Here is a 24,961-nt window from a genome sequence, read left to right as displayed (position 1 = left end):
CGCCTGTCTGTCTTCAAGAAAGGTCACTATTGTCAGTGGCAGTCTTTTTGCCATTCAAAAAACTAGAGGGCAAAGGAAAATGGAGACTTGATTTGTGACCTTTCTCTCTAGACTCTCAATCTCAACTTTCAAAAAATATGTTCATATGACTTTCATTTTGCCAGGATAGACCATGGGTGTTAGAAACCTCTGTTCCGAGGGTAATCCTGATTGCCATCTATAAGGTTTGAATTGAAACACCGTGCACGGTAGAACTGGCCGAATAAAAAACATCTAAGATACATAGTCTATAATTCCTCTCAATACAAAGTACAAAGAAAAACTGGACTTGCTCTACGTGAAGCATCTCTAGTTCTCCAGTGCTTTGTGCTTGACATTTAGCCTGGGGTCCAAAGACCGACAGTAAATTAAAGATGAACCCCAATTTGACAACTGAAACCTGAGTTGCTCTCTTGTAGCTGTCTGCATGCTGTGTTGCTTTAACGGCCTAGAGCAGTCGAAAGCGGGATTTTTTTCCGGTGCTTTATATATATTTCCACATTATGAGGTTGGAATAATAGTGTGAAAATGATGATAATGACCTTCTAGTGTAAGAGCTGTTTGAGAAGAACGCCTGAACTTTCTACCTATTTTGGTGGGAGGGAGTTTTTGCCTTCCATGTTGACATCACCATGCGGTAAATTAGTTAATAGACCAATAAGAAAGAGTTCCAAACTTCTCTGCTGATAAGTGCCCATTTTTTGTTTCCCCCTCCCCACTCAAATCACTCCCACACAGTCCAAGCAAAATGTTTTTTTTTGGTTTTTTTTCTTGCTGGAGAAATGTTTCTGTGCTAAGAAGCTACAGTAGTTTGGGGTATTGTTTCTTTCTGACCATTTTCATTGAACAAAAAAAAATCACAGTAATTATTTGATGTTGAGACAAAGGTCCAATGCAGCCGTTTTTAAGTGAATCGTAATACTTTGGTATTTTATTTACACAGTCTACCCAGACTAACCTGCTTTGTTCCTCTGTCTTCTTATCTTTCTCCCTCTTGACTCCAGACACCTTTGTGACTACCCAGCATGCTCTGCCTCAGAATATTAGCCAGTTTGAGACACAGACACTCCCGCAGCCTGGCTTTGACCAGCAAACACTTACTCAAGGTAACTCATGCACGTACACACACAAACACACACTGCATGGTAGTGCCATACAAACCTTTCTCTCGGTACATTTAACAATGTCTGTGAGTTAACCCGGGGTAAATTATGCACTGGCACACACATACATGCGTTGGCAGCCCGCGGGCTGTCTCAATCCAGTGTAATGGACAAACGCCATGGTTGCCTCTGACCTCTGGCTGAGAAGAGCCCATTTACAGCGAGGACTGTCAGAAAGCATCTGCTTGGCACATCAGATGTAACATTTTCACAATGGGTAGCCTAACCTTTTGTCTCCGTAACGATTGCATCCAGCCTCTATTGCCCACAGCAATATGCTCTCCCCCTCCTACAGAGGTGCATCAAACACTAGAACACGTTCTCTTTCGACAGGTTTCCTGCCACATCCAAGGCCTCCCTATACTCTCTGTATAGTTTTGATAAAGTAAAAAGTTTGATGTCATAAATAAACCCGAGACCGACAGCAGGGAGGATATTGATGTGTGTGTGTGTGTGTTTCTCGTGAGCATGCGTGTGGCACTCCACCAGGTGGACTTCTACACATTTACTCTCCTCTCTTGTTCTTTTCAAGAAGGAAAGCAAGGAATTATTAGGGGAATCCGGGTACTTCTCTCTGCCGTCTGCCAGCATTTTAACGAACCGTGTCCGTTCATTAATATCAGTGAGTGGAGCTTTAATGAAGGACTGTGCGCTTCAGCGAGTCCCCTAATTTGCACCCGAAGACAATCCGACTGGTGGCACAGGAAGTTTCCTGCACAGTCTTTGTCCATACGCGCACACAGACTGGCGGCATGGGCTCTCTGGAAGCATCAGTTTGTTAATGGCGCGTTGTAGGAGGGAGGATGAGCTGTTGCGATCCTTAATTAGCTTTTGAGGAACTTTTCCAATCACACCTTTAGCCATGTTTGCAGTAAGTCATTAATTAATGTCCTCCTAATTTGGCAAAGGCTCTAGCCTCGAGCCAGATATCCAGATGTACAGGGTTAACTCATTTCGTGCTGTGGTGCATCTCCTGTTGGGAAGTGTGAGGTTTATCCTTAATAGGCTTTTCAAATCCACTCCTATCTCTGTAATCAATTAATCTATTCTAAGGTTCAAGCTGTGTACCAGTGGAGACTTGTGGTGGGAGAAATCAGAGGACAGGTTCCTGGAATTAAAATGATTGGAACGGTATCAAACACATTCATTCCCTTACAGCCATGACAATGAGCCCGTCCTTCGAATTCAAGCTTCCACATGTGTATACGGTGCATGTGGAAAGTATTCAGACCCCTTGACCTTTTCCACATTTTGTTACATTACAGCCTTATTCGAAAATTGATTAAATATTTGTTTCCCCTCATCAATCTACACACAATACCCCATAATGACAAAGCAAAAACAGGTTTTTAGATATTTTTGCAAATGTATTAACAGTAAAAACTGAAATGTCACTATTACATAAGTATTCAAATCCTCTCTAGCTCTGTCAGGTTGGCTGGGAAGTGGCATCGCTGCACAGCTATTTTCAGTTTTTTTCAGAGATCGGGTTCAAGTCTGGGCTCTTGCTGGGTCGCTCAAGGACATTCAGAGACTTGTCCCGAAGCCACTCTTGCGTTGTCTTGGCTGTGTGCTTAGGATTGTTGTCCTGTTCGAAGGTGAACCTTCACCCCAGTCTGAGGTCCTGAGCTCTCTGGAGCAGGATTCTATCAAGGATCTCTCTGTAATTTGCGGAGTTCATTTTTCCCTAGATCCTAACTAGTCTCCCCGTCTTTGCCGCTGAAAAACTTCCCCACAGCATGATTCTGCCACCACCATGCTTCACCGTAGGGATGGTGCCAGGTTTCCTCCAGAGGTGATGCTTGGCATTCAGGCCAAAGAGTTCAATCTTGGTTTCATCAGACCAGAGCATCTTGTTTCTCATGGTCTGAGAGTCCTTTAGGAGCATTTTGGCAAACTCCAAGCGGGCTGTCATGTAACTTTTACTGAGGAGTGGCTATCGTGGCCTGATTGGTGGAGTACTGCAAAGATGGTTGTCCTTCTGGAAGGTTCTCCCATCTCCACAGTGGAGCTCTGTCAGATTGACCATCGGGTTCTTGTAAGATGTGGATGTCGATTAAGGCAGCCCCACGCACCTCTCTGAGGGCTTGGGTTAAATGTGGAAGACACATTTCATTTGAAGGCATTCAGTTGTACAACTGACTAGGTATCCCCTTTTCTCCTCCGATTGCTCAGTTTTGCCGGGTGGTCAGCTCTGATTTAAAAAATTTGATTGAACCTTTATTTAACTATGCAAGTCAGTTAAGAACAAATTCTTATTTACAATGACAGCCTACCCCGGCCAAACCCTCCCCTAACCCGGACAACGCTGGGGAAATTGTGCGGCACCCTATCCGACTCCTGATCACGGCCGGTTGTGATACGGGATCGAACCCGGGTCTGTTGTGACACCTCTAGCACTGCGATGCACTGCCTTAGACCGCTGCGCCACTCGGTCCCCAAAAGAAGAGTCTTGGTGGTTCTAAACTTCTTCCATTTAAGAATGATGGAGGCCACTGTGTTGCTGGGGACCTTCAATGCTGCAGAATATGTTTGGTACCGTTCCCCAGATCTATGTCTCGACACTGATGTCTGCGCTCTACGGACAATTCCTTCGACGTCATGGCTTGGTTTTTGCTCTGACGTGCACTGTCAACTGTGGGACCTTATATAGATAGGTCCAGTCAATTGAATTTCCCACAGAAGGACTCCAATCAAGTTGTAGAAACATCTCAAGGATGATCAATGCAAACGGGAAGCACCTGAGCTCAATTTTAAGTCTCGAAGCAAAGGGTCTGAATAGTTAAGTAAATTAGCAAAAATGTCTAAAAAACAGATTTCGCTTTGTCATTATGAGGTGTAGATTGATGATAGTGTGTAGATTGATGAGGATTTTTTAAATGTATTTTGTTTTTATTAATAGGGGCGGCAGGTAGCCTAGTGGTTAGAGCTTTGGGCCAGTAACCGAAAGGTTGCTGGATCGAATCCCCAAGCTGACAAGGTAAAAATCTGTCGTTCTGCCCCATGAACAAGGCAGTTATCCCTCTGTTCCCCAGTAGGCCGTCATTGTAAATAAGAATTTGTTCTTAACCTTTATTTAACTAGGCAAGTCAGTTTAAGTCAAACATGAATAATAATAATAATACATTCGAATAAGGCGTAACAAAATGTGGAAAAAGTCAAGTGGTCTGAATACTTTCTGAATGCACTGTACACCCTCCTTTAGAGTTGCTAGGGTCCCTTAAGTTCTCATACAGGGTTAACCCTTTGTATGCTGTAGTGCTGACTGTACCCCTTTTGTGTCCTCGTGCAGGTTTCACCATCACCGCGGACGGCTATGCCCAGGCCCAGTTCTCCACGGTGCAGCAGCTACAGGACTCCAGCACCCTGGAGTCTCAGGCCCTCTCCTCCAGCTACCACCCCCAGAACCTGCTCCATGTGCCCAGCCAAGAGGTGGTGAGTCCAGCACCGTCAGCCTCTGACCGCCACACCTTCCACGGGGGGCTTCCATCTCACCATCATAGCGTGGCATTGGCTCTATGTAGAGAGTAGGGTTGTAAAACTTCCCCAAAGTTCTCAGTAAACCCTCCCATAGGGATTTCTGAAAAACACAGTGACTTTGGGAAATGTCCAATTTAAATGTTATTTATCGCACGTGTCGAATACAACTGGCGCCGACTTGACAGTGGAATGGTTGCTTACAAACTTTCCCCAACGATTTAGATTTTTACAAAATGATAATACATCTAAAATTAACGAACACAAAATAAATAAAATACACAAGAGGGGAGCTATATACAGGGAGTACCAGATCAATGTGCAGGTGTACTTGAGGTAGATATGTACATGAAGGCAGGGTAAAGTGACTAGGCATCAGGATAGATAATAAGGTATTTGAGGTAGATATGTACATGAAGGCAGGGTAAAGTGACTAGGCATCAGGATAGATAATACGGTATTTGAGGTAGATGTGTATATGAAGGCAGGGTAAAGTGACTAGGCATCAGGATAGATAATAATAAGGTATTTGAGGTAGATATATACATGAAGGCAGGGTAAAGTGACTAGGCATCAGGATAGATAATAATAAGGTATTTGAGGTAGATATATACATGAAGGCAGGGTAAAGTGACTTGGCATCAGGATAGATAATAATAAGGTATTAGAGGGTAGATATGTACATGAAGGCAGGGTAAAGTGACTAGGCATCAGGATAGATAATAAGGTATTTGAGATAGATATGTACATGAAGGCAGGGTAAAGTGACAAGGCATCAGGATAGATAATAAGGTATTTGAGGTAGATATGTACATGAAGGCAGGGTAAAGTGACTAGGCATCAGGATAGATAATAATAAGGTATTTGAGGTAGATATGTACATGAAGGCAGGGTAAAGTGACTAGGCATCAGGATAGATAATAATAAGGTATTTGAGGTAGATATATACATGAAGGCAGGGTAAAGTGACTAGGCATCAGGATAGATAATAATAAGGTATTTGAGGTAGATATATACATGAAGGCAGGGTAAAGTGACTAGGCATCAGGATAGATAATAATAAGGTATTTGAGGTAGATATATACATGAAGGCAGGGTAAAGTGACTAGGCATCAGGATAGATAATAATAAGGTATTTGAGGTAGATATGTACATGAAGGCAGGGTAAAGTGACTAGGCATCAGGATAGATAATAATAAGGTATTTGAGGTAGATATGTACATGAAGGCAGGGTAAAGTGACTAGGCATCAGGATAGATAATAAGGTATTTGAGGTAGATATGTACATGAAGGCAGGGTAAAGTGACTAGGCATCAGGATAGATAATAATAAGGTATTTGAGGTAGGTATATACATGAAGGCAGGGTAAAGTGACTAGTCATCTGGATAGATAATAATAGACGTAAAATAAAGAGCAGAGTAGCAGCAGCAAATGATGTGTCTGAAAGTCTGTGTAATGTGTGTGCGTGTGTGGTGTTTGAGTGAGGGATTTGCGTGGGAGTGACAGTGCAGTGTGTGATTGTATGTATGTATATGGTGTTATTATACAAAGTCTAGTGTGTGTGCGTAGGGTTAGTGCAGATAGTTTGGGTACCATTTAGCAGTCTGGCTATTTAGCAGACATATGGCTTGGGGATAGAAGCTGTCTCAGAGCCTGTTTTGCCACCCTAATTTAGCAGGTGTTCTATCAAGCCGTAAACGGCTGAATTAATTGTATCCTTAAGTAGTCCATTCAAATAGACTGTATAGCATATTGTCAAGAATATTTTGCATTCGGTGATTAATCACAATGCAGTTAATTAATGGTTGCTTATATTTCTGTTTAGACGAGTGGCCTGCTCCAGGAGACTAGCCAAGGAGACCTCCAGCTGTCCGACCAGACGCAAGACTACCAAGACCCAGAAGACAGCGAGGACAACAGCAAGAGGGCTTACAGGTGTGTGTGTGTGTGTGTGTGTGTGTCTGTATGTATGTACACGTGTGTGTGTCTGCATGCGTATGTGTGCGGTGTGGATCGGTTGGTAGCGCATGGTGATGGCAGTAGTTGTGGGTTCGATTCCCACGGGGACCAGTACTAAAATAAAAGGTTTGAAAAACGTATGCTCTCACTGCGGTGAGTCGTTTTGGATAAGAGCCTCTGATAAATGACTAAAATGTAAATGTGTGTGAGCAAGCGAGACCGAGCCCTATAACTTTCGGCAAGTAATAGATACATTTACTTTCTGTCATTGTTTGAGGTTCCCGGCTCGTCTGCAGATAACACTGTTTAGCACCTTTATCAACAGTTGTGCTCTAGGGCTGTAAACAGCATTAGCAGTCGACACCGAGGAATGCAAAGCTACGATAACACTATCAGAATTGCACCTCCGTTGCTGTCATTGTCCCCTGATACCGTGACCATTTTGAGAGCGACACATAAATCATATTCGGGTCTTTCTAGAATCAAGCTGTTTTTTAATCTACCACCGCACAACACTCCCGCTCATATCGTCAAGTCTTTGTCTCCTTCTTTCTAAAGCCGTTTGTTAAGTTCCTCGAAGCCCCACTACCGCTAGCTTTCAATTTGTTCATTTAGAATTTGCGCAATGAAATAACTGTGTCCCAAATGGCACCCTATTCCCCATCTAGTGCACTACTTTTGACCAGGGCCCATATGTTGCCATTTGGGAAGCAGGCAACGCAGTTTAACTCTGCTAGCTTCCTGTCTGTAAAGGTGACTGTGGCAGCTTGTTGCCACACGCTTTTTTGTTTTGTGACGAACTTGTGCGTCAGATGCCTGTGGAGGTGACGGTGGCGGCTTGTGTTGCTACAAGCTCTTAGTTTTCCAGCTAACGTGTGCGTCAGATGTAGGCCGGAGGACACCAGCCACTGATGTTGTTGCGTTGTGGAAGCAGAGTGGGACGGCAAGGGGACTGAGTAATGCGTCATGCTTTGATTCAGCTTTTCCTCTGTTGTTCCCCATGGCACTCAGAACGGATGCAACACAAATAAATAATAAATCACTACCACGTCAGCACACCATGCATTATTAGTGCCGGTCTAGGCTGGAACTAAGAGCGGTATAGACAAAACAAGAGAAAGGACGACCTAGATAGATATGGGAAGGGAATGTGTATTTGAGATTGTGAACTACTGAACCTTCTCCTTCAGATACGACACGGCTGTAAATCGAGACTATGGTTTTTAGCAGTGAGAAAAGAGTGTAGTGTCTGGAATGGTGTGACTTCAGTTTGGGTGTAAGTGCTCTGTATGGAGTCCTGTATATGTATCAAAATTAGACTCCACATTCTGTTTAGATAAGTATACACATACATTCACATATCTATCCAACGCAGACATAGTGGTGGAGCTTCAACACATAACTCACAATTAACTCACACCTTCAAGTTTGCTTTTCAAATATTCCACTCTTCACAAAAAGTCTGATGTACTTTCATAAACCTCAACTTGCTTTGTGAATCGGTGGTGGAACTTTGAAATGATTCCTGTTGTCAGTATCGTTAACTGATGGTTTGTGACTTTTGATAGGAGCTTTATTGATACACATCTCATTGACAGAAACAGACCGTCTCTGTTACATCATGGTCGTGTTCATTAGTGCACGCAATGGAAAATGTTTTGCAACAGACCAAATGTAGTGTTTTCTTTTGGTGGTCAGTTAGTCCCTCCGTGTTTTAGCCTGTTTTCTTCAGTTTGAGTCCTAATGAACACGACCTGTGTGTTTTGATTCCCCCCAGGTGCACCATGTGTAATAAACCTTTTAAGAAGTCCAGCCATCTGAAGCAACACGTGCGCTCCCACACCGGGGAGAAACCCTACTGCTGCAACATTTGTGGCCGATGCTTTGTCTCAGCAGGGGTCCTCAAGTCCCACCTCAACACACACACAGGTAAGAACAGTGTACATCAACACTGCATGCATAGTTAAAATAGCGCGCTATTGATCTCACCAACCCAGACTCACGCCTCTCGTGGGACAAGCAAAGTGCTTCATTTGACGAATTCTGTTCGTTCACGTGCGACCGTCAAATATCGATTTCATAATTGTTTCTCTCTCGTGGCTGTGCAGCTGGGTTGTGGAGAGAAATGACATAATACTATAGCCACAAATGCTTTGGGATACCCAGTGGTGTAAAAATACTTTAAAATACTACTTAATTCATTTTTTGGGGTATCTGTATTCTTTTGTTGTATTTTATCCCCGATCTTGTCTCATCGCTGCAACTCCACCTCAGGCCCAGGTAGCGAAGGTTGAGTCATGCGTCCTCTGAAACATGACCCGCCAAACCGCGCTTTGGATCATACCCCCCCTTAAAAAAAAAAATTGCCTAAAATGACGTACCCAAATCTAACTGCCTGTAGCTCAGGATCTGAAGCAAGGATATGCATATTATCGATATCATTTAAAAGGAAACACTTTGACGTTTGTGGAAATGTGAAATGAATGTAGGAGACTATAACACATTAGATCTGGTAAAAGATAATACAAAGAAAAAACATGTTCTTTTGTTAAAAAAAAATAAAAAAATTAAAAAAAATGGTTCCATCTTTGAATTGCAAGATAAAGGACATTATCTGACTTAGGACTCTAGGTGAAATTTAGAGTTTGGCCACTAGATGGCTGCAGTGTGTGTGCAAAACTGTAGACTGATCCAATAAACCATTGCATTTCTGTTCAAAATGTTGTATCAAGTCTGCTCAAATATGCCTAATTGGTCAAGTACATAACTGTGCACTCTCCTCAAACAATAGCATGGTATGTTTTTACTGTAATAGCTACTGTAAATTGGATAGTGCAGATTGATTAACAAGAATTTAAGCTTTCTGCCCATGTCCTGGAAAATGTTCTTGTTACTTACCTCAACCGTCCCAATGGTTGGACACCGATCCTTAAGAGGGTTTACTGCCCGCTTAACCCGGAAGATAGCCGCACCAATGTGTCGGAGGAAACACCGTTCAACTGACGACCAGGATCAGCCTGCAGGTGCCTGGCCCGCCACAGGGAGTCGCTAATTCGTGATGAGCCAGGTAAAGCTCCCCCGGCCAAACCCTCCCCTAACCCGGACGCTGAGATGCAGTGCCTTAAGACCGCTGCGCCACTTTACTATTTCAATTTTTGACTACTTTTACTCCAATACATTCCTAAAGAAAATAATGTACTTTTTACTCCATACATTTTCCCTGACACCCAAAAGTACTCGTCTCATTTTGAATGGTTGGCAAGACAGGAAAATGGTCCAGTTCACACACCTATCAAGATATCATCCCTGGTCATCCCTACTACCCCTACAGTTTAAAAACTGGCAGACTCACAAACACCAATGCTTTGTTTGTAAATTAGCCCCTTAAATACGTTTTTTTTTTTAATGAAATCCCGCCGTCTTGTTTGCTTATTAATATAAGTAATTTGAAATGATTTACGTTTGAAACTTAAGTATATTTAAAACCAAATACTTTTATACTTTTACTCAAGTAGTATTTTACTATGAAGGTATCTTTACTTTTACTCAAGTTCGACAATTGGGTACTTTTTCCACCTCAGTGGAAACCAAAACCTTTATTGGTCAACACTGATGAAACATATGGTTGTTTATATTTTCATCTCCTTTGCTCCCGCTCCTAGGAGTGAAGGCCTATAAGTGTAACATGTGTGACACTTCCTTCACCACCAACGGCAGTCTGAACCGCCACATGGTCGTCCACCTGAAGCCCTACAAGTGTCACATGTGTGAGGACAGCTTCCGCAACAGCGTGCTGTATAGGAAGCACTTGAAGAAGGACCACGCCGAAGTGGACAGAGGTACAGACATAGGGTGCGTCCCAATAATATTGCCTTTCTCCTAAAGTGTGCGTTCGCTCACTACTTCCCACAAATCTAAAAGCATTGGATTGGTGGCGGTATGGGCTAGTAGGAGTTTATATGATATTTCTTATACCAGTCATTTCCTTCCAAATCAGTGAAGGGAAGTGAACAAGTGCACACTTGGGGAGGAAGGAGAGGTATTTGGGACACTGCCATAGAGATATACACTAGACAAGCATTTCGTGACACCCGCAATAACATCTGCTAAATATGTGTATGTGACCATTGTATTTAGAGTGGCTAGTGTCATAGATCTGTTTTAGCTCTAGATTTGCTGATAATGGCAGCCATATTGGTCAGTGTTCTATTTAATTATATGGGTACAGAGATGCAGTATATACAGAAGTATGTGGACATCCCTTCAAGTTAGTGGATTCGTTGCTGACAGGTGTGTAAAATCGAGCACAAAGTCATGCAATCTCCATAGACAAACATTAGCAGTAGAATGTCCTTACTGAAGAGTTCAGTGACTTTCAACGTGGCACTGTCATAGGATGCCACCTTTCCAACAAGCGAGTTTGTAAAATGTCTGCCCTGCTAGAGCTGACATGGTGAACTGGAAGTGCTGTTATTGTGAAGTGGAAACGTCTAGGAGCAACAATGGCTCAGCCGCGAAGTGGTAGGCCACACAAGCTCACCGAACGGAACCGCTGAGTGCTGAAGTCTGTAGGGCTTAAAAATCGTCTGTCCTCGGTTGTAACACTCACTACCGCGTTCCAAACTGCCTCTGGAAGCAACATCAGGACAAGTACTATTCGTCGGGAGCTTCATGAAATGGGTTTCCATGGCTGAGCAGCTGCACAAGACTAAGATTGTCATGTGCAATGCCAAGCGTCGGCTGGAGTGCTGTAAAGCTCGTCGCCATTGGGCTCTTCTGGAGCAGTGGAAATGCATTCTCTGGAGTGATGAATCACGCTTTACCATCTGGCAGTCTGACTGACAAATCTGGGTTTGGCAGATGCCAGGAGAATGCTACCTTCCCCAATGCATAGTGCCAACTGTAACGTTTTGTGGAGAAGGAATAATGGTCTGGGGCTGTTTTTCATGGTTCGGGCTAGGCCCCTTAGTTCCAGTGAAAGGAAATATTAACGCTACAGCATACAATGACAGTCGAGATGATTCTGTACTTCCAACTTCGTGGCAACAATTTCTGGAAGGCCCTTTCCTGTTTCAGTATGACAACTTGACTGGCCTGCACAGAGCCCTGACCTCAACTCCATCGAACACCTTTGCGATGAATTGGAACGCGGACTGCGAGCCAGGCCTAATCGGCCAACATCAGTGCCAGACCTCACTAATGCTAGTGTCTGAATGGAAGCAAGTCCCTGCATCTAGTAGAAAGCCTTCCCAGAAGAGTGGAGGCTGTTGTATCAGCAAAGGGGACCAACTCCATATTAATGCCCATGATTTTGGAATGAGATGTTCAACAAGCAGGTGTCCACATACTTTTGGTCATGTAGTGTATACTCTGTAGAGATGTGCTCTTTTTGAAGATGTTGTCTTGCACATTTTGTCAAAAAAGTGAGGATAAAATGAGTATCAGCTTTCGTGAGGTTTTACGCGGATTTTGACACCAAGGCAATATACACCATTTTTATTTTGGCCCTCCAGACCTCTGCCAAGAAAGAATTTGGGAAAGAAAATGAGTTTGACACCCCTGGAAAAAGGCAATCAGCCATGGTTACATAACAGTTCAATCAGATCTTGGTCACATACACTTTCCAAATATTTGAAATACTTGATTTAGCTGGTCTGCTTCCATATAGAGTGAGCACTTTTAGTAATATTATATTTTATTCTATTCTGCCAGACAAGCTTATATTGACAAGCAGCAATTATTTAGAAATGCATCTGAAATGGGACCAGGTCTGAGTTCGAGTCATGGTCCTGATGTTGAGTGACACTTAAGGAGCACGTGTATCCCTTTCTCCTATAATGCATCTCCTCTCGCAGGGCTGGAGGATGAGGACGGCGAGGAGGAAGAGGAGGGTGAGCAGACCGTGATGAAGAGGAACCGGGCCAACATCATAACCTTCACGGAGGAGCAGGCGGAGGAGCTGGCCAAGAATGACCCTGGTGACGAGGCGTCGGTGTCGGAGAAGGTGCTGGCCCAGTCGGCGGCGGAGCGCGACCGCATCAGCGAGATCAAGGACAAGGCAGTGGAGCTGGAGACTGAGCCCAAGTTCGCCAACTGCTGTAACTTCTGCCCCAAGAGCTTCAAAAAGCCCAGCGACCTCGTCAGGTGAGCTGAGTGTCGGAGAACTGTCTCCCTCTGTCCTGTACTCTGTTATATGCTCTTTCTCACTCTCTCTCTTCAGCTACTTTCTGTCTCTCTTTCTCTTTCCTATTCAGGGCCTGAAACAAACGTTTTGTTCCACCAGCCACCCTGGCAGGTCACGTTAGATTTAAAAATTGACCAGCCACTCAGATTTTTTACTTGCCAAAATGTTTTTTTTTCTCCATAATTACACCAAAATCTCCCCTCCAAAATCTAATGATCATGCTTCTAAAACAAGAAATGTATTGCTAATAAGAAGTTATGTGGTATATTACCCAATGCTATTTCATTTTTTTGTGACCTGAGTTTTTTAAATCAAAATACCACAGATGAGACAAACAATTCAGCTGCCCCTTTAAAGGAAAGAGTCGCCCATTTGGAGCGACGTTCTATCAATTCCCTGTTTCATTTCATGTTTTCACGTGTATCTGAGCTGTTGCTGTTTAAGCAGGCATACATTCGGGTGGTATGAAGCATCTCACTACACTGGAAGTTAATAGGAATATTTTCAGATCACAAAAACAGCTACATTATCATACATGTTAGTTTTCAATACTGGCCGATGTCATAATGCGAGAGGTTGTCTTCAAATGAGCCACTGATCATATTTTTGCAATATTCCTACCTGGAGAAATGTGTCATTTAAGAGGTCGAGCACATTTCTCCTATTCGTCTGCCTCTTCACTCCAGGGTGCGTTGCATGGTGGCGTTGCACATGTCAAACTCTGCAGGTTGAACATGGTGAGATTGTAGAGTCCTAAATTGATAGTGCCGTTTGTTTAGGTGATTTTACAGCTAACTAGCTACTTCACATGCTGATGTTAACTTTGGTTTTATTGTGTGTAGCTACGTTTGCTAGCTAGCTAGCCAGCCCTTAGAGAGAGCATTGCATTGTGGGTTTTGTAGTTGACTTGAGCTGCAACAGGTTTCCACATTTCGACATCAATTTTCACATGTTGGTACCAACCGTATTATAAAGATCAAATAAAACATTTGTTCACAAAAATATTGTTCTCAAACAATATTGTTATTTAACACTGCACTTTTTATGCCTGTGCACAGCACTTCTTCAGCACAGGCAGTGTTGTTGCACGTGATTGGATATTATAGGATTTGTAATTCTTTTTGTGATTATCTACCAGCTATGAAACAAAACGACAGAAACACTTTGAAAACGGCTACTCAGCATTTATTTTTCTATATGTGATCATACTTGGCTTTTAACTCTTATTTTTATTGGCGAATGCGAGTGAAATGCTTGCACTGGGGAGCCCTGACCACACGCCAACGTGGCTGCTGAAATAGACGTGGCAGGTGTTCGTTTAGGCCCTGGTCCTATTCCCCCTCATGCTTTGATTCTGAGCGACTCAGACTCTCTCTGTGTCTCTGAATATCTTGCTCTTGGGGTTGAAGTGTCTCCCACCTCTCTGAGCTCTTTGACAGGGGGCTCTTCTCTGTAGTCATGTTCAGGTGCAGTCCAGCCTGTGTGCCCACCTCTTCTTCCATCTCCACCTCTCTTTTTCTCTCTCTTTTTCTCTCTCTTTTTCTCTCTCTTTTTCTCTCTCTCTCTCTCTCTCTCTCTCTCTTCTCTCTCTCTCTCTCTCTCTCTCTCTCTCTCTCTCTCTCTCTCTCTCTCTCCTTCTCTCTCTCTCTCCTTCTCATTATTCTGTCATGATTGTCTTTCCCAGCGGTTGAAGAGTTACCTTGTCGTTCCAGCCGCCCCCTCTTCCTGGACCTCTCAAAGAGCAATGCCCAGCTCATTGTGTCCCCACCCACGCCCATCCTATATCCCAGAAGAGCCCTCTACCACAGAGAGCCCAATTACAGGGCCCTGAACAGGCTCCAAACTGCGGCCCTGACCCAACCTCTCTCCCAGAATAAGAGCCCTCCTGCCAGTCACTACTACAGTTTCCACTGCAGACCTCTGCTCTGAGAGGGGCTCCACAATAGACCCTATCTGAAGTTATTAACACAGCCCACAGCACTCACAGGCTGGCTTGACAGGGTTACTGTTTAGTTGGGTGCTTATCACCTGCCCACACACACACACACACACACACACACACACACACACACACACACACACACACATGTTTACTGGGGTGTTAATTTGTGAGATCACCGCCAAACAAGCTGTTAAACAGCCGATTAGATTTTTTTTAAATCTCCTATGTATATATGATTGTCATCATCAGGCGCTGGAGAAATGAGTTGTTTCCCCTCTTTATTTCCCTCTTGTTTGACACTAGTGTTCCACCGGTGTGTGACAGGCAACATTTTTCTTAAAACGTCAATCTGCAGTAGCAATAACACAGCGGTCCCTGTTTGGGTAAACAGTTGAGTGATGGGGCTGGAGAAATGTAACCACTTTCAAATTCATAGAAATGGATGAATGGTATCCAGGTATGGATGAAATGAACTTCGGTTTTATTGAACCATAAAAGTTTGGTTGCAATTATTGGTAAGGAATATTATTTTGGGGTGTTAAGATATTAAGTAATGATCATTATTGCGTCGTCGAACATCCCCCTTGCGACCAGCCGTGACACAAGGCCATATTGAAGTATTTACGGGATAGGCTGAGCTTTTTAATTTCAGAAGTTCTTCAAAAGTAGCCTCATTGGATTATGGAGTCACTAAGCCTGCCAAAAACAAGGGGAAATGACAGCAACAACCCAGGAATGGCTGCAACAAAGATGTATTCATTTCATTTCATGGTGCTCTTTTATCAAAAACAATAAAGCTGACCTGTTTTTGGCAAAGACAAGTTACCCTGACAAGCTACCCATTCTCATAGAAAACTTTCTCCTTTGTCAGCAAAAATGTAATAATATAAGAATAATAAACGCCCCCCCGCGCCCCCCAGCTCAGGGAGACCTAATAAAGTTACCTAGTTCACATTACAAACAAAGGCCAAAGTTATGAGAGGGAGTAAACTAAACAATTTTGCTGAGTCAGTGGCCTTGTGCCTGAAAACCTTGCCGATTTCAAGTTCAGAAAGCGAAGACGTCCACGTGTTGTTATTTAATTTCATGGGAGCCTTGGTAAGCACAAAGCATGCAAAATGAAAATAGGAAAACATCAGAATGGCCACAGGTGATAAATGCATTGTGTTGCACTGTCTTTTTTTAGGAAAAGAATGTGAGCCTTCTTCTTCTTAACTTAAAGTGTCCCCTTGACACTCTCTGCATTCTAACAGGAAGGTTCATGAGTAACTTGTTCTCTCGCTCTCTCTCTCTCTCGCTCACTCTCTCTCCTCTCGCTCACTCTCTCTCCTCTCGCTCACTCTCTCTCCTCTCTCTCTCTCTCGCTCACTCTCTCTCCTCTCGCTCACTCTCTCTCCTCTCGCTCACTCTCTCTCCTCTCGCTCACTCTCTCTCCTCTCGCTCACTCTCTCTCCTCTCGCTCTCTCTCTCTCTCTATCTCTGTCTCTCTAGACATATACGGATCCACACAGGAGAGCGTCCTTACAAGTGTGACAAGTGTGGGAAGAACTTCACCGTGAAGTCCACCCTGGACTGCCACATAAAGACCCACACAGGTCAGTGTGTACTTCCACTCCATCTGATCAGTAGGAGGGAACAGGAGTTCAAAATGCCGCTGATCTGTCCCTGTTATTTAGTTTTAATGACGTTAGGGTTGTTACTACATTAGCCACAATATGTTCTCAATATGGTCCAACTCTGTGGGGGTAGAGTGCACTTTAATTCCGCAATTTAAAAGTTATATTACGTAAATCAATCAGTAAATGCAGTGAAAGAGGGTCTGTACTCAAAAACAAGAGAGTTCATACGCTTCTAGGATGCGTAATCATTACATTACATTACAAAGTCATTTAGCAGACGCTCTTATCCAGAGCGACTTACAAATTTGCATTCACCTTATGACATCCAGTGGAACAGCCACTTTACAATAGTGCATCTAAAAGGGGGGTGAGAAGGATTATTATAAGGTACTTAAAATGGGGTTTCAGGTGTCTCCGGAAGGTGGTGATTGACTCCGCTGTCCATTTGCATGGGGAGCCAGAGCAGCGAACAGTTTTCTAATCTAATCCTAATGTATTATAAACAATATTTAAATCGGCCTCATTTGCATGTCTTATCATCTAACGGTGTGTCACGTTCTGACCATAGTTATTTTATTCTTTGTTTTAGTATGGTCAGGGCGTGAGTTGGGGTGGGCAGTCTTTGTTTTTCTATGTTGGTTTCTGTGTTCGGCCTAGTGTGGTTCTCAATCAGAGGCAGGTGTCGATAGTTGTCTCTGATTGAGAATCATACTTAGGTAGCCTGGGTTTCACTTTTGGTTTGTGGGTGTTTGTTTTCCGTGTGTGTGTTTGTTGCCACACGGTACTGTTTCGTTCATGTTCTCGTTTATTGTTTTGTATTTTCATTAGTGTTCAGGTTATATCTTCAAATAAAACGTTATGGACACTTACCACGCTGCGCATTGGTCCTCCGATCCTTCTCGCTTCTCCTCCTCCTCAGAAGAGGAGGAATGCCGTTACACGGTGCCGTGGGGAGTAATTGTGCCCGATGATTTATGGGACGGAGCTGTAGGTTTGATCGCCCGGCGCGAGATGGCAGCGGAAACGTTTTGTCAGTCGAGGGATATTAGGAGATGATATCTCTTCACACCTTGTTCTCTTTTGGTAATTACTGTGGTTTGACCCTAGAGCAGACACACTCATTCTCCCTGAATTTAATGAGAAGGCCCAGACATTAGCTAAGTAGGCCTCATACTCCCAAGTTACTGTTGAAGAGCTGTGGGTTAGTGGCCTCTTTAGCGACGTCTGAATTAACTTTTGGAACGGCAGTAATCAGAAAAGTGACTCGTTTTGTTGGTACTCTAGGGGGGCGAAATCGAGGAAAAGGCGTCTTGTCAGAACGGAGGTGCGATACATTCGCCAATGGAACAATCACATTCAAACAGAATCATTTTTTCTTTGTATTGATTCACGTCAATCTAGGGTCACAATAAAACCTTGGCGGCCATCACCCGATCCCAGACCTCAGCCGCATTATTGCAAAACCTACCACTATGTCAAATAATGAGAATCAGTGGTACACTGTAGGGCTACATACTATGCTATCATGATAACAATGCTATCATTCTGTTCTCTCCCCTGCAGGTCAGAAGCTGTTCAGCTGTCACATGTGCAACACGTCCTTTTCCACCAAAGGGAGTCTGAAAGTCCACATGCGTCTCCACACGGGCTCCAAGCCCTTCAAATGCCCCTTCTGCGATCTCCGCTTCCGCACCTCAGGCCACCGCAAGACCCACATCCAGTGTCACTACCGGCCCAGCTCAGAGGGTCGGAAGGCCAAGCGAGCGGCATCGTCCAGAAGTGACCAGAAGCAGCAGCAGCACCCGGGTAACCCAGAGACCCTGCACCCTGTGGGTCTGCTCCAGGCTACCACCATAGACCATAACATCTACCTCCCAGCCAACCAGGTCCTCGCAGGCCAGTTTGATCAGAACCTGCTGCAGCAAGGCCTGGTGGGCCAGGCTATTCTGCCTACCTCCATGTCAGGTAAGGACTCACTCACATCAGGGTTGGGGCTCAATTCCAATTCAATTAATATATTGAGTTGCACATAAAAATGTACACATGCAATTCAATTCCTGACTTGAGTTTAGGTGGAATTCACCCCAACCCTGGCAAACCCTCACATTCCCACAACCGTCCATTGCCACAAGCACATCATTGTTTCATTCTTATTGCCAATACTTATTACCCTATGCAAGCCTAGCTCACCCCTTCCACTATTGACATGAAGCATGCACCCAAGTGCTGCTCAGCACAGCAACCATATTTCACCTGAACAGTCAACCCTAGCCGAGTCTACATTCAAACCATAGTTTGAGACGGAGAGGAGAGGTTTGAATCCTGAGTCTTAAGTACAGTCTGTTCTCAGTAGCCACCCAGGAAGAGCTGATGAATGGTGTTTACAGCTACTGGGCTAGTGTCATCACTAGGCCTGAGGAGATGCGTTCTAAGGGGTGCTACATCACTGTACACCACAACCTGCCTATTCTGCACTAGGTGTGTTTGGCTGTAGATGCATAGATACACTGGGAGACGGAGGATGAGAGCTGGATATTGCATCCCTTGTGGGACATTACATCGAAATTGCATCATACTGTCGTCATTTCAACCCGTTTCTGGTTGTAAACAGCGTCATTTCAACTGTTTTGCCTGCTCTGTCTCATTTCCAGGAAGAATTGTCACTGTTGTCATATTCAGGGATTTCAGCGAATTGAGAGTGAGGTCAAATAGTTTAGTCCAGTAAAATATCAAAAGTATTCTTATTCATTTTTTAAAATCAGAATTCTTGGTAGTAAAGAAGGACATGCTTGTCTTTCACTAAATTCTTCCACTGCTCTGTCATTCACTACATACTTTAGTCTGAGACTGAAATTGTTTGAGGTGAAGAGGGGCACGAGGGGTTTTGTACGAAACAAAGTCATCAGCGATTGGATCGTCTCTAACCAATCAGAGTACAAACGTCCAAACTGCCGCTTTACCCACTTGTGTTCTGTCTCTGGCCCAACCCATCGGTTTCTGGACCAATAAGTCGGCACCAAATGTGTTTGAATTCGGTGAGGGGTCGAGGAGGCACTCCGGTCATTGTGGAGAAGTAACTAACGTCCGTGGGCATTTGGCTGGAGCAAGGAGTCTGGGTAGCCAGGCATCGTCTTTCACGCCTGGTTCAAAAGCAAGACCGATGTTCTGCAAATATTGAAAAGTATTTTTCCTGTAGTTTGCCTCGTGTGAGCCTCCATGTCAAAGACAAGTTTCCATCTTATGTAGACTTTCGGAAAATAAGTATTTGCTCCATCCAATTCATTCTAGGCTACAACTATAGTATGATGTATCTGTTAATTAGTTCTACAGACTGGGATGGAATAAGGAATCTGAAACAACATTTGTGGAGTCTGAAACGCATCAACACTTAAGAGTCGAAATCTTTTGACTGAACTCTGGCTCACTTCACCTCTAATCTGTCATTTGTTCAAACTGGCGGTGAGGAGGAAGCCATCCAAAAAAGCAGCCTGGAAATGAATTTCCCTCAGTGCTGTTTGAAAATCTACGTAGTAGCGCTTCGAAATGGCTTCCACGCACCGTGCTCATTGCTGGCACACAGCTCCGCTTGTAACACCCCCTAGTTCCCTCTAAGTTCCCCCCATTGGATGATAACTCACTCCGAGCCACTCTCCTCTTATCTGTCCGAGCAGACAGAAGGCACATCGAGCAAACACAGAAAAATTGGACGCGAATCTGCATTAAATTAAGTTATTGAAGTTATTTTTCAAAGTCCCACACCTTAAATGTTGTTTTATGGTGGGTTTAGAGGCTAGACACTTCAACTGGGCACATAATGCATTTATAAGTGACATTTTTCCAGAATATATGGGTGTTTGTGATTCATTTAAGTGATAGAAAATGGCTGCAAATATCACAGAATGGGAGTCTTCTTTTTATAACAGCCCGTTTTGTGTTGTATATAAACTTGATGACATTTTGTGTCTTACTGATGTGAAACTTCAAATAAAAATCCAGTTATCTAAGCTTGGGACAATATATGTCTTCTGATCTAATCGTGTGGTTTGTGATTGTATTGTAGCGGGTGGTGACCTGACAGTGTCTCTGTCGGAGGGTCTGGCTACTCTGGAGGGCATCCACCTCCAGCTTACCTCTGCCAACCTAGTGTGTCCCAACGTTCAGATCTCTGGCATCGACACCAGCAACATCAACAACATCACACTGCAGGTAATGCAGTGTGTCCCCGCCAGTATCACCTACTTCTCGCCCTCTCTCTTTACTCTCTCTCCTTTGCTCCACCTCTCCTCCCTTGGTTCCCTCGTTTTCATCATCTGTCCTACTCTCCTCTGCTCCCCTATCGCTCTCCCTCTCTCTTTTCACCTCCCTCTCTCTCTCTACCCCTCCACCCACCCGTGTCCTGTGTTGACTCATTGGGATTCTCCCATCCCCTCCAGATTGACCCAGCCATCCTCCAGCAGGGAGGTCTCCTCTCCCACGCCCTGACAGGAGACGGAGGCCTGACCAGCCACCCTGGTTCCCACCTCATGGCCACGGGAGACCCCTCGGCGCCCGGCTCCAATGTGGTCCTGCACCCGCTCACCAGCCTGTCCCTGCAGCCCTCCGCCATCGGCCCCGGCCACGTCACCATGGGCAGCCTTGGCGAGCACGACAACACAGGTGCATGGTGGTCCCGTCTTCTCCCCGGAACTTTGCATTTCTGTTCCTATACTAACATGATCACTCAGGAGAATTGAAGGGATGGTTCACTCGGAAGGTTCACTTGTATTATGTTTATTAGTCAACTGTTACTACGATCCCAAAACATTGTGCATGTCAGCTGTCACGTTTTGAAGATGGAGCATTTTCTGTACAAAGCAAACACTGTGATGCCTTTTCGATTAAAAACTTTTTTTTCTCCTCAACTTACCGGTTCCTTCAACAGTTGCATACATTTTCTTTGACAAAACGGGTGCATGGTACCTCTCATATGCGTTCCGATACTACCATTGACCACGTTTACATGCGCACAGTATTCCTGATAGTAGTTCATATCCCGCTTAAGGTCTTATCCGCTCATATCCCGCTCATGAGTATCCCTGTATTCATGAATTTACAGAATATTCCTCATTAAAGGTCATATGGGTTAGTAACTGAAATATGGAGGCTGACTTATAGCCTATAACCTTTCACATGTAACGTAATATAACTTTAACTCCTGCAGAATGATGCATTTCTGGCAGTGAAATTTTACAACAAATGTTAATTTTGTCCCGGGAACAAGAGTGGAGAAATATGATTTCTTTCTTTCGGCATCTCTTGAGAAAATGTGACTGCGCGTGTAATGTGTTGTCTTTGACACTGTTATGCAAGCAGACAGTATTTCAACCACATAAAATATGCAACCAAGACGAACAGAAGTCTTTCCAGAAAGTGTTTGGTAATTTTCTCAGCTTTTAATTTCCTCAAAACCACTCAAACTGACTGTTTTTTGGAGTTAATGCGTTTTCTCCCTGGTCCCTAAACGAACCAGACAACTTTACTGTTGTTTACTTGATTACTAATGCATTCGTTCTATCGATGTAAGACATTCTGATGAGCCCTATTTTATTTAGTCTTCTAGGGCAACAAGTTATGACAGAAGTGAAGCTGCGTGTATCAAACTTTAGTTGACAAATGGACTACCAAATGTTGTAAATTATAATATGGCCAACCAAATGTCAGATTATTTTTTTTATTACAGTAAATTAATTATAGTAGGCAAAATTATTATGGAATTGTTCATGTGGATTTAACTGCACAGGTAGCCCACTTTTTGAAGTGATTTTTGTTTGACAATCAGGTGAAAACATCATCGCACAACACCCATGATAAGCAAAACTCCGCCTGCGCAGACCTCAAAAACAACAGTAAACCGGATAAGATTTTTACATGCCACATTACCCCGTCTTCGATCAGCATATCCCAGGCTTATCCGGGTTTCTCATAACCGGGATACAAGCTTTTTCGGGTTATTGTAAACGGGATTTGATGTTTTATATGCATCAACTCAAAAACAGAATTCTTGAGTATTGTGAATAATAACACTATCACTCAGAATAATTCATGAAATTCTGAATTTTCCTTGAAAACACCGAATCCTTTTGCTTCCTTGCAGCCAAATTCAAAATGGGTAGATGTTTCACTGAAGTGTTTTTAAAACTAATTTATGCAGCTGACCGTGTCTCTTCTCTTCTACTCCTATCCTTTCCTCTCTTTTGGGCCCCACAGCTTTCTGTTGTTTATGTGAGTGTCTGTGATGTGTGGCCCCACCGAGAGGAAACTGTCACAATGAGTTTGTTCCACAGCCATGCTTTCACACCAGCTGGACCTACTTTGACGGCACAGGGTGTCAGCTTAAGGCATGGGGGAGATAGAGGAGAGAATAGATAGAGAGAGTAAAGGAGGGATATGGAGAGGAGGGATGAAAAGGGGAGAGGATAGGAGAGACAAAAAGAGAGGAAGGAATGGAGGAAGGATAGAAGTGAGGAGAGTCAATTAGTTCATGATGACTTCTGTAACTCCCTGTTTTCTCTCCCTGCCCCCTTTAGGCTCTCATCAGGACCTGAGTCATGTGATGAGTGGTCCAGGCCTGGTGTCCAGTGGGGCTCAGGAGATCACTCTGACCATCAACAACTCCAGCCTCACCCAGGCTCTAGCTCAGGCCCAGGCCAACGCTGCTGCTGGGGGCAACACTGCTGCAGGCAACCACCCCCAGGAGATCACACTCACCATATCAGGTAGACACACACAAATGATCTGTCCCTGTTCTCCATACTTCTCCCAAAGTGTACTCTTGCACGCTCCCCGTCATGGATTTATCAATGAAGGAAACTCTCCTAATAATGCTTTCAATCAATCCAATATATTTTAAAATATGCACTATGCAGACATGTCACTGCCATTTCCTGGTTGCTTTAAAATTTGAATAGTTCACCTAATTTCAGTTTGTGACAAAAACAAGCAAGTATATATAGTGTAGCAAATCATAGTATCATCTAAACCGCTGTGAAAAATATTTTCAGCTGTTTGAAGCTTGTGTGCAAAACCAAAAGTAAAAGACTCTAAAACGAACCTTAAGAAAGGGAAGCATAGAAAAGGCACACTTGCTTTCAATGAGATTGACAGATCTACAACACACATTTCTATGTGAATTTGGTCGGGTCGTCCAAAAAGTTCCGTATTGTAGCTTAAAATCTGACACAAGTGCACACTTTGGGAAAACACACACACAGCTACAGACAAACACTCACCACAGGCACTCACTCGCTCATGCCCACACACACGTAGCAGCTAAACAAGCTGGCTCACAGGAGCACAATCAATCTATTTTTCTCTTCATCTTAATTCAACAAATCAAGTTCATTAAAAGGTCCGAAAATCAAGAACTGTGTTTTCTACAGTTGCCCTTGAGAGTAACACATATTTTCATGAGACTATAATTGGTATGCTGTCCAGATGCGTCGACAGCGCTTCAAGGATACTTAATCGTGAGATACTCAAAATATGTATGAATAGTTCACAAAGAATTCTCTTCGCCTATTCTTATAAATATGTCGTTGCGGCACTCACATGCCACAAAAATGTCAATTGACATACTGGACACACACACACACACACACACACACACACACACACACACACACACACACACACACACACACACACACTCACACTCACACTCACACTCTATCTCTCACACACACACTATCTCTATCTCTCACACACACACTCTCTCTATCTCTCTCACACACACACACACACGGAGCCTTCAATGCCCAAAACGTAATCCATCCACTCTGCCCGGAATTCAATTTCAGTCGTAAAATTTAAATTAAAGTGCATCCTCACGGAGGGGCAATTTCACAGTAGCCGAGTGATGCTGAGACTTTACTTTTTTTTAATGCCAAACAAAAGAACAATGTCTCAAAGTTAAACATACAACTCTATGCACAAGGACGACTCTTAAAAATGTCCACGGAAAATATTACAAAAACACATTTACTCGACGAACAGTGCAGATGCAAAGTTTGATAGCAGATTGCTGGTTTGTGCTTCTTGTGCCGTCGTTCTGTTACCAAACATTGCATGAATGTAAACAAAAAAAACTCAACGGAGAGATGAAGACTGCAGACATAGAAAAAGAGCAAGAGGAGCCGGGAGGAAGATAATTGAATCACGTCACTATGGGCTGCAGATGAAATGTATTTTCTCTCTTTCTGAAGGTCAAGACCTCCTCCAGCAGCACGGCGCCCCTGGTTGCGGAGAGATGATTGGCGGGATCAGGCTGGCATCCCACCAAACCACAGGTGCCACCCTCACCATGTGCAATGACCACCTCCTACCTCAGAGCAACGCGGGCCTGACTGGTAAGGATTGGCAGCAGCACGGCTGTGTGTGTGTGTGTGTATGTATGTTTGCAGCCCACTGGGAGCACACAGTGAAGGGCCTGTGATGTAAAGTGTGTTGAGTGATTCGTTCAGCGGGCGCGATGAAGAGCTGGGTCAATTAGCAGGCTGATTGCAGTACCTCTCACCGCTCATCACTTGTGCAGTTAAATCA

At 43.8% G+C, this 24,961-nt stretch overlaps 1 protein-coding gene across 2 annotated transcripts in view; it reads left to right on the top strand.

Moving 5' to 3' along the window:
• LOC118367300 (zinc finger protein 236-like) overlaps nucleotides 1-24,961 on the top strand; it is a 92,906-nt gene that overhangs the window by 45,273 nt on the left and 22,672 nt on the right. The window contains exons 15-26 of one of the 2 annotated variants that reach the window (XM_035750622.2): nucleotides 1,044-1,145; nucleotides 4,495-4,637; nucleotides 6,506-6,615; nucleotides 8,417-8,568; nucleotides 10,302-10,478; nucleotides 12,495-12,783; nucleotides 16,257-16,360; nucleotides 17,948-18,349; nucleotides 20,445-20,590; nucleotides 20,818-21,040; nucleotides 22,951-23,139; nucleotides 24,625-24,768. In XM_035750622.2, coding sequence (XP_035606515.2) covers nucleotides 1,044-1,145; nucleotides 4,495-4,637; nucleotides 6,506-6,615; nucleotides 8,417-8,568; nucleotides 10,302-10,478; nucleotides 12,495-12,783; nucleotides 16,257-16,360; nucleotides 17,948-18,349; nucleotides 20,445-20,590; nucleotides 20,818-21,040; nucleotides 22,951-23,139; nucleotides 24,625-24,768 — 2,181 coding nt within the window. The remainder of the gene's footprint in view (nucleotides 1-1,043; nucleotides 1,146-4,494; nucleotides 4,638-6,505; nucleotides 6,616-8,416; nucleotides 8,569-10,301; nucleotides 10,479-12,494; nucleotides 12,784-16,256; nucleotides 16,361-17,947; nucleotides 18,350-20,444; nucleotides 20,591-20,817; nucleotides 21,041-22,950; nucleotides 23,140-24,624; nucleotides 24,769-24,961) is intronic. The other variant, XM_035750623.2, reaches the window with a different exon arrangement.

This window comes from Oncorhynchus keta, chromosome 34 (assembly GCF_023373465.1).
Source record: "Oncorhynchus keta strain PuntledgeMale-10-30-2019 chromosome 34, Oket_V2, whole genome shotgun sequence".
NCBI lineage: Eukaryota > Metazoa > Chordata > Actinopteri > Salmoniformes > Salmonidae > Oncorhynchus > Oncorhynchus keta.
The sequence above is the reverse complement of the archived record's forward strand: the minus strand, read 5'-3'. Positions and strand labels throughout refer to the sequence as shown.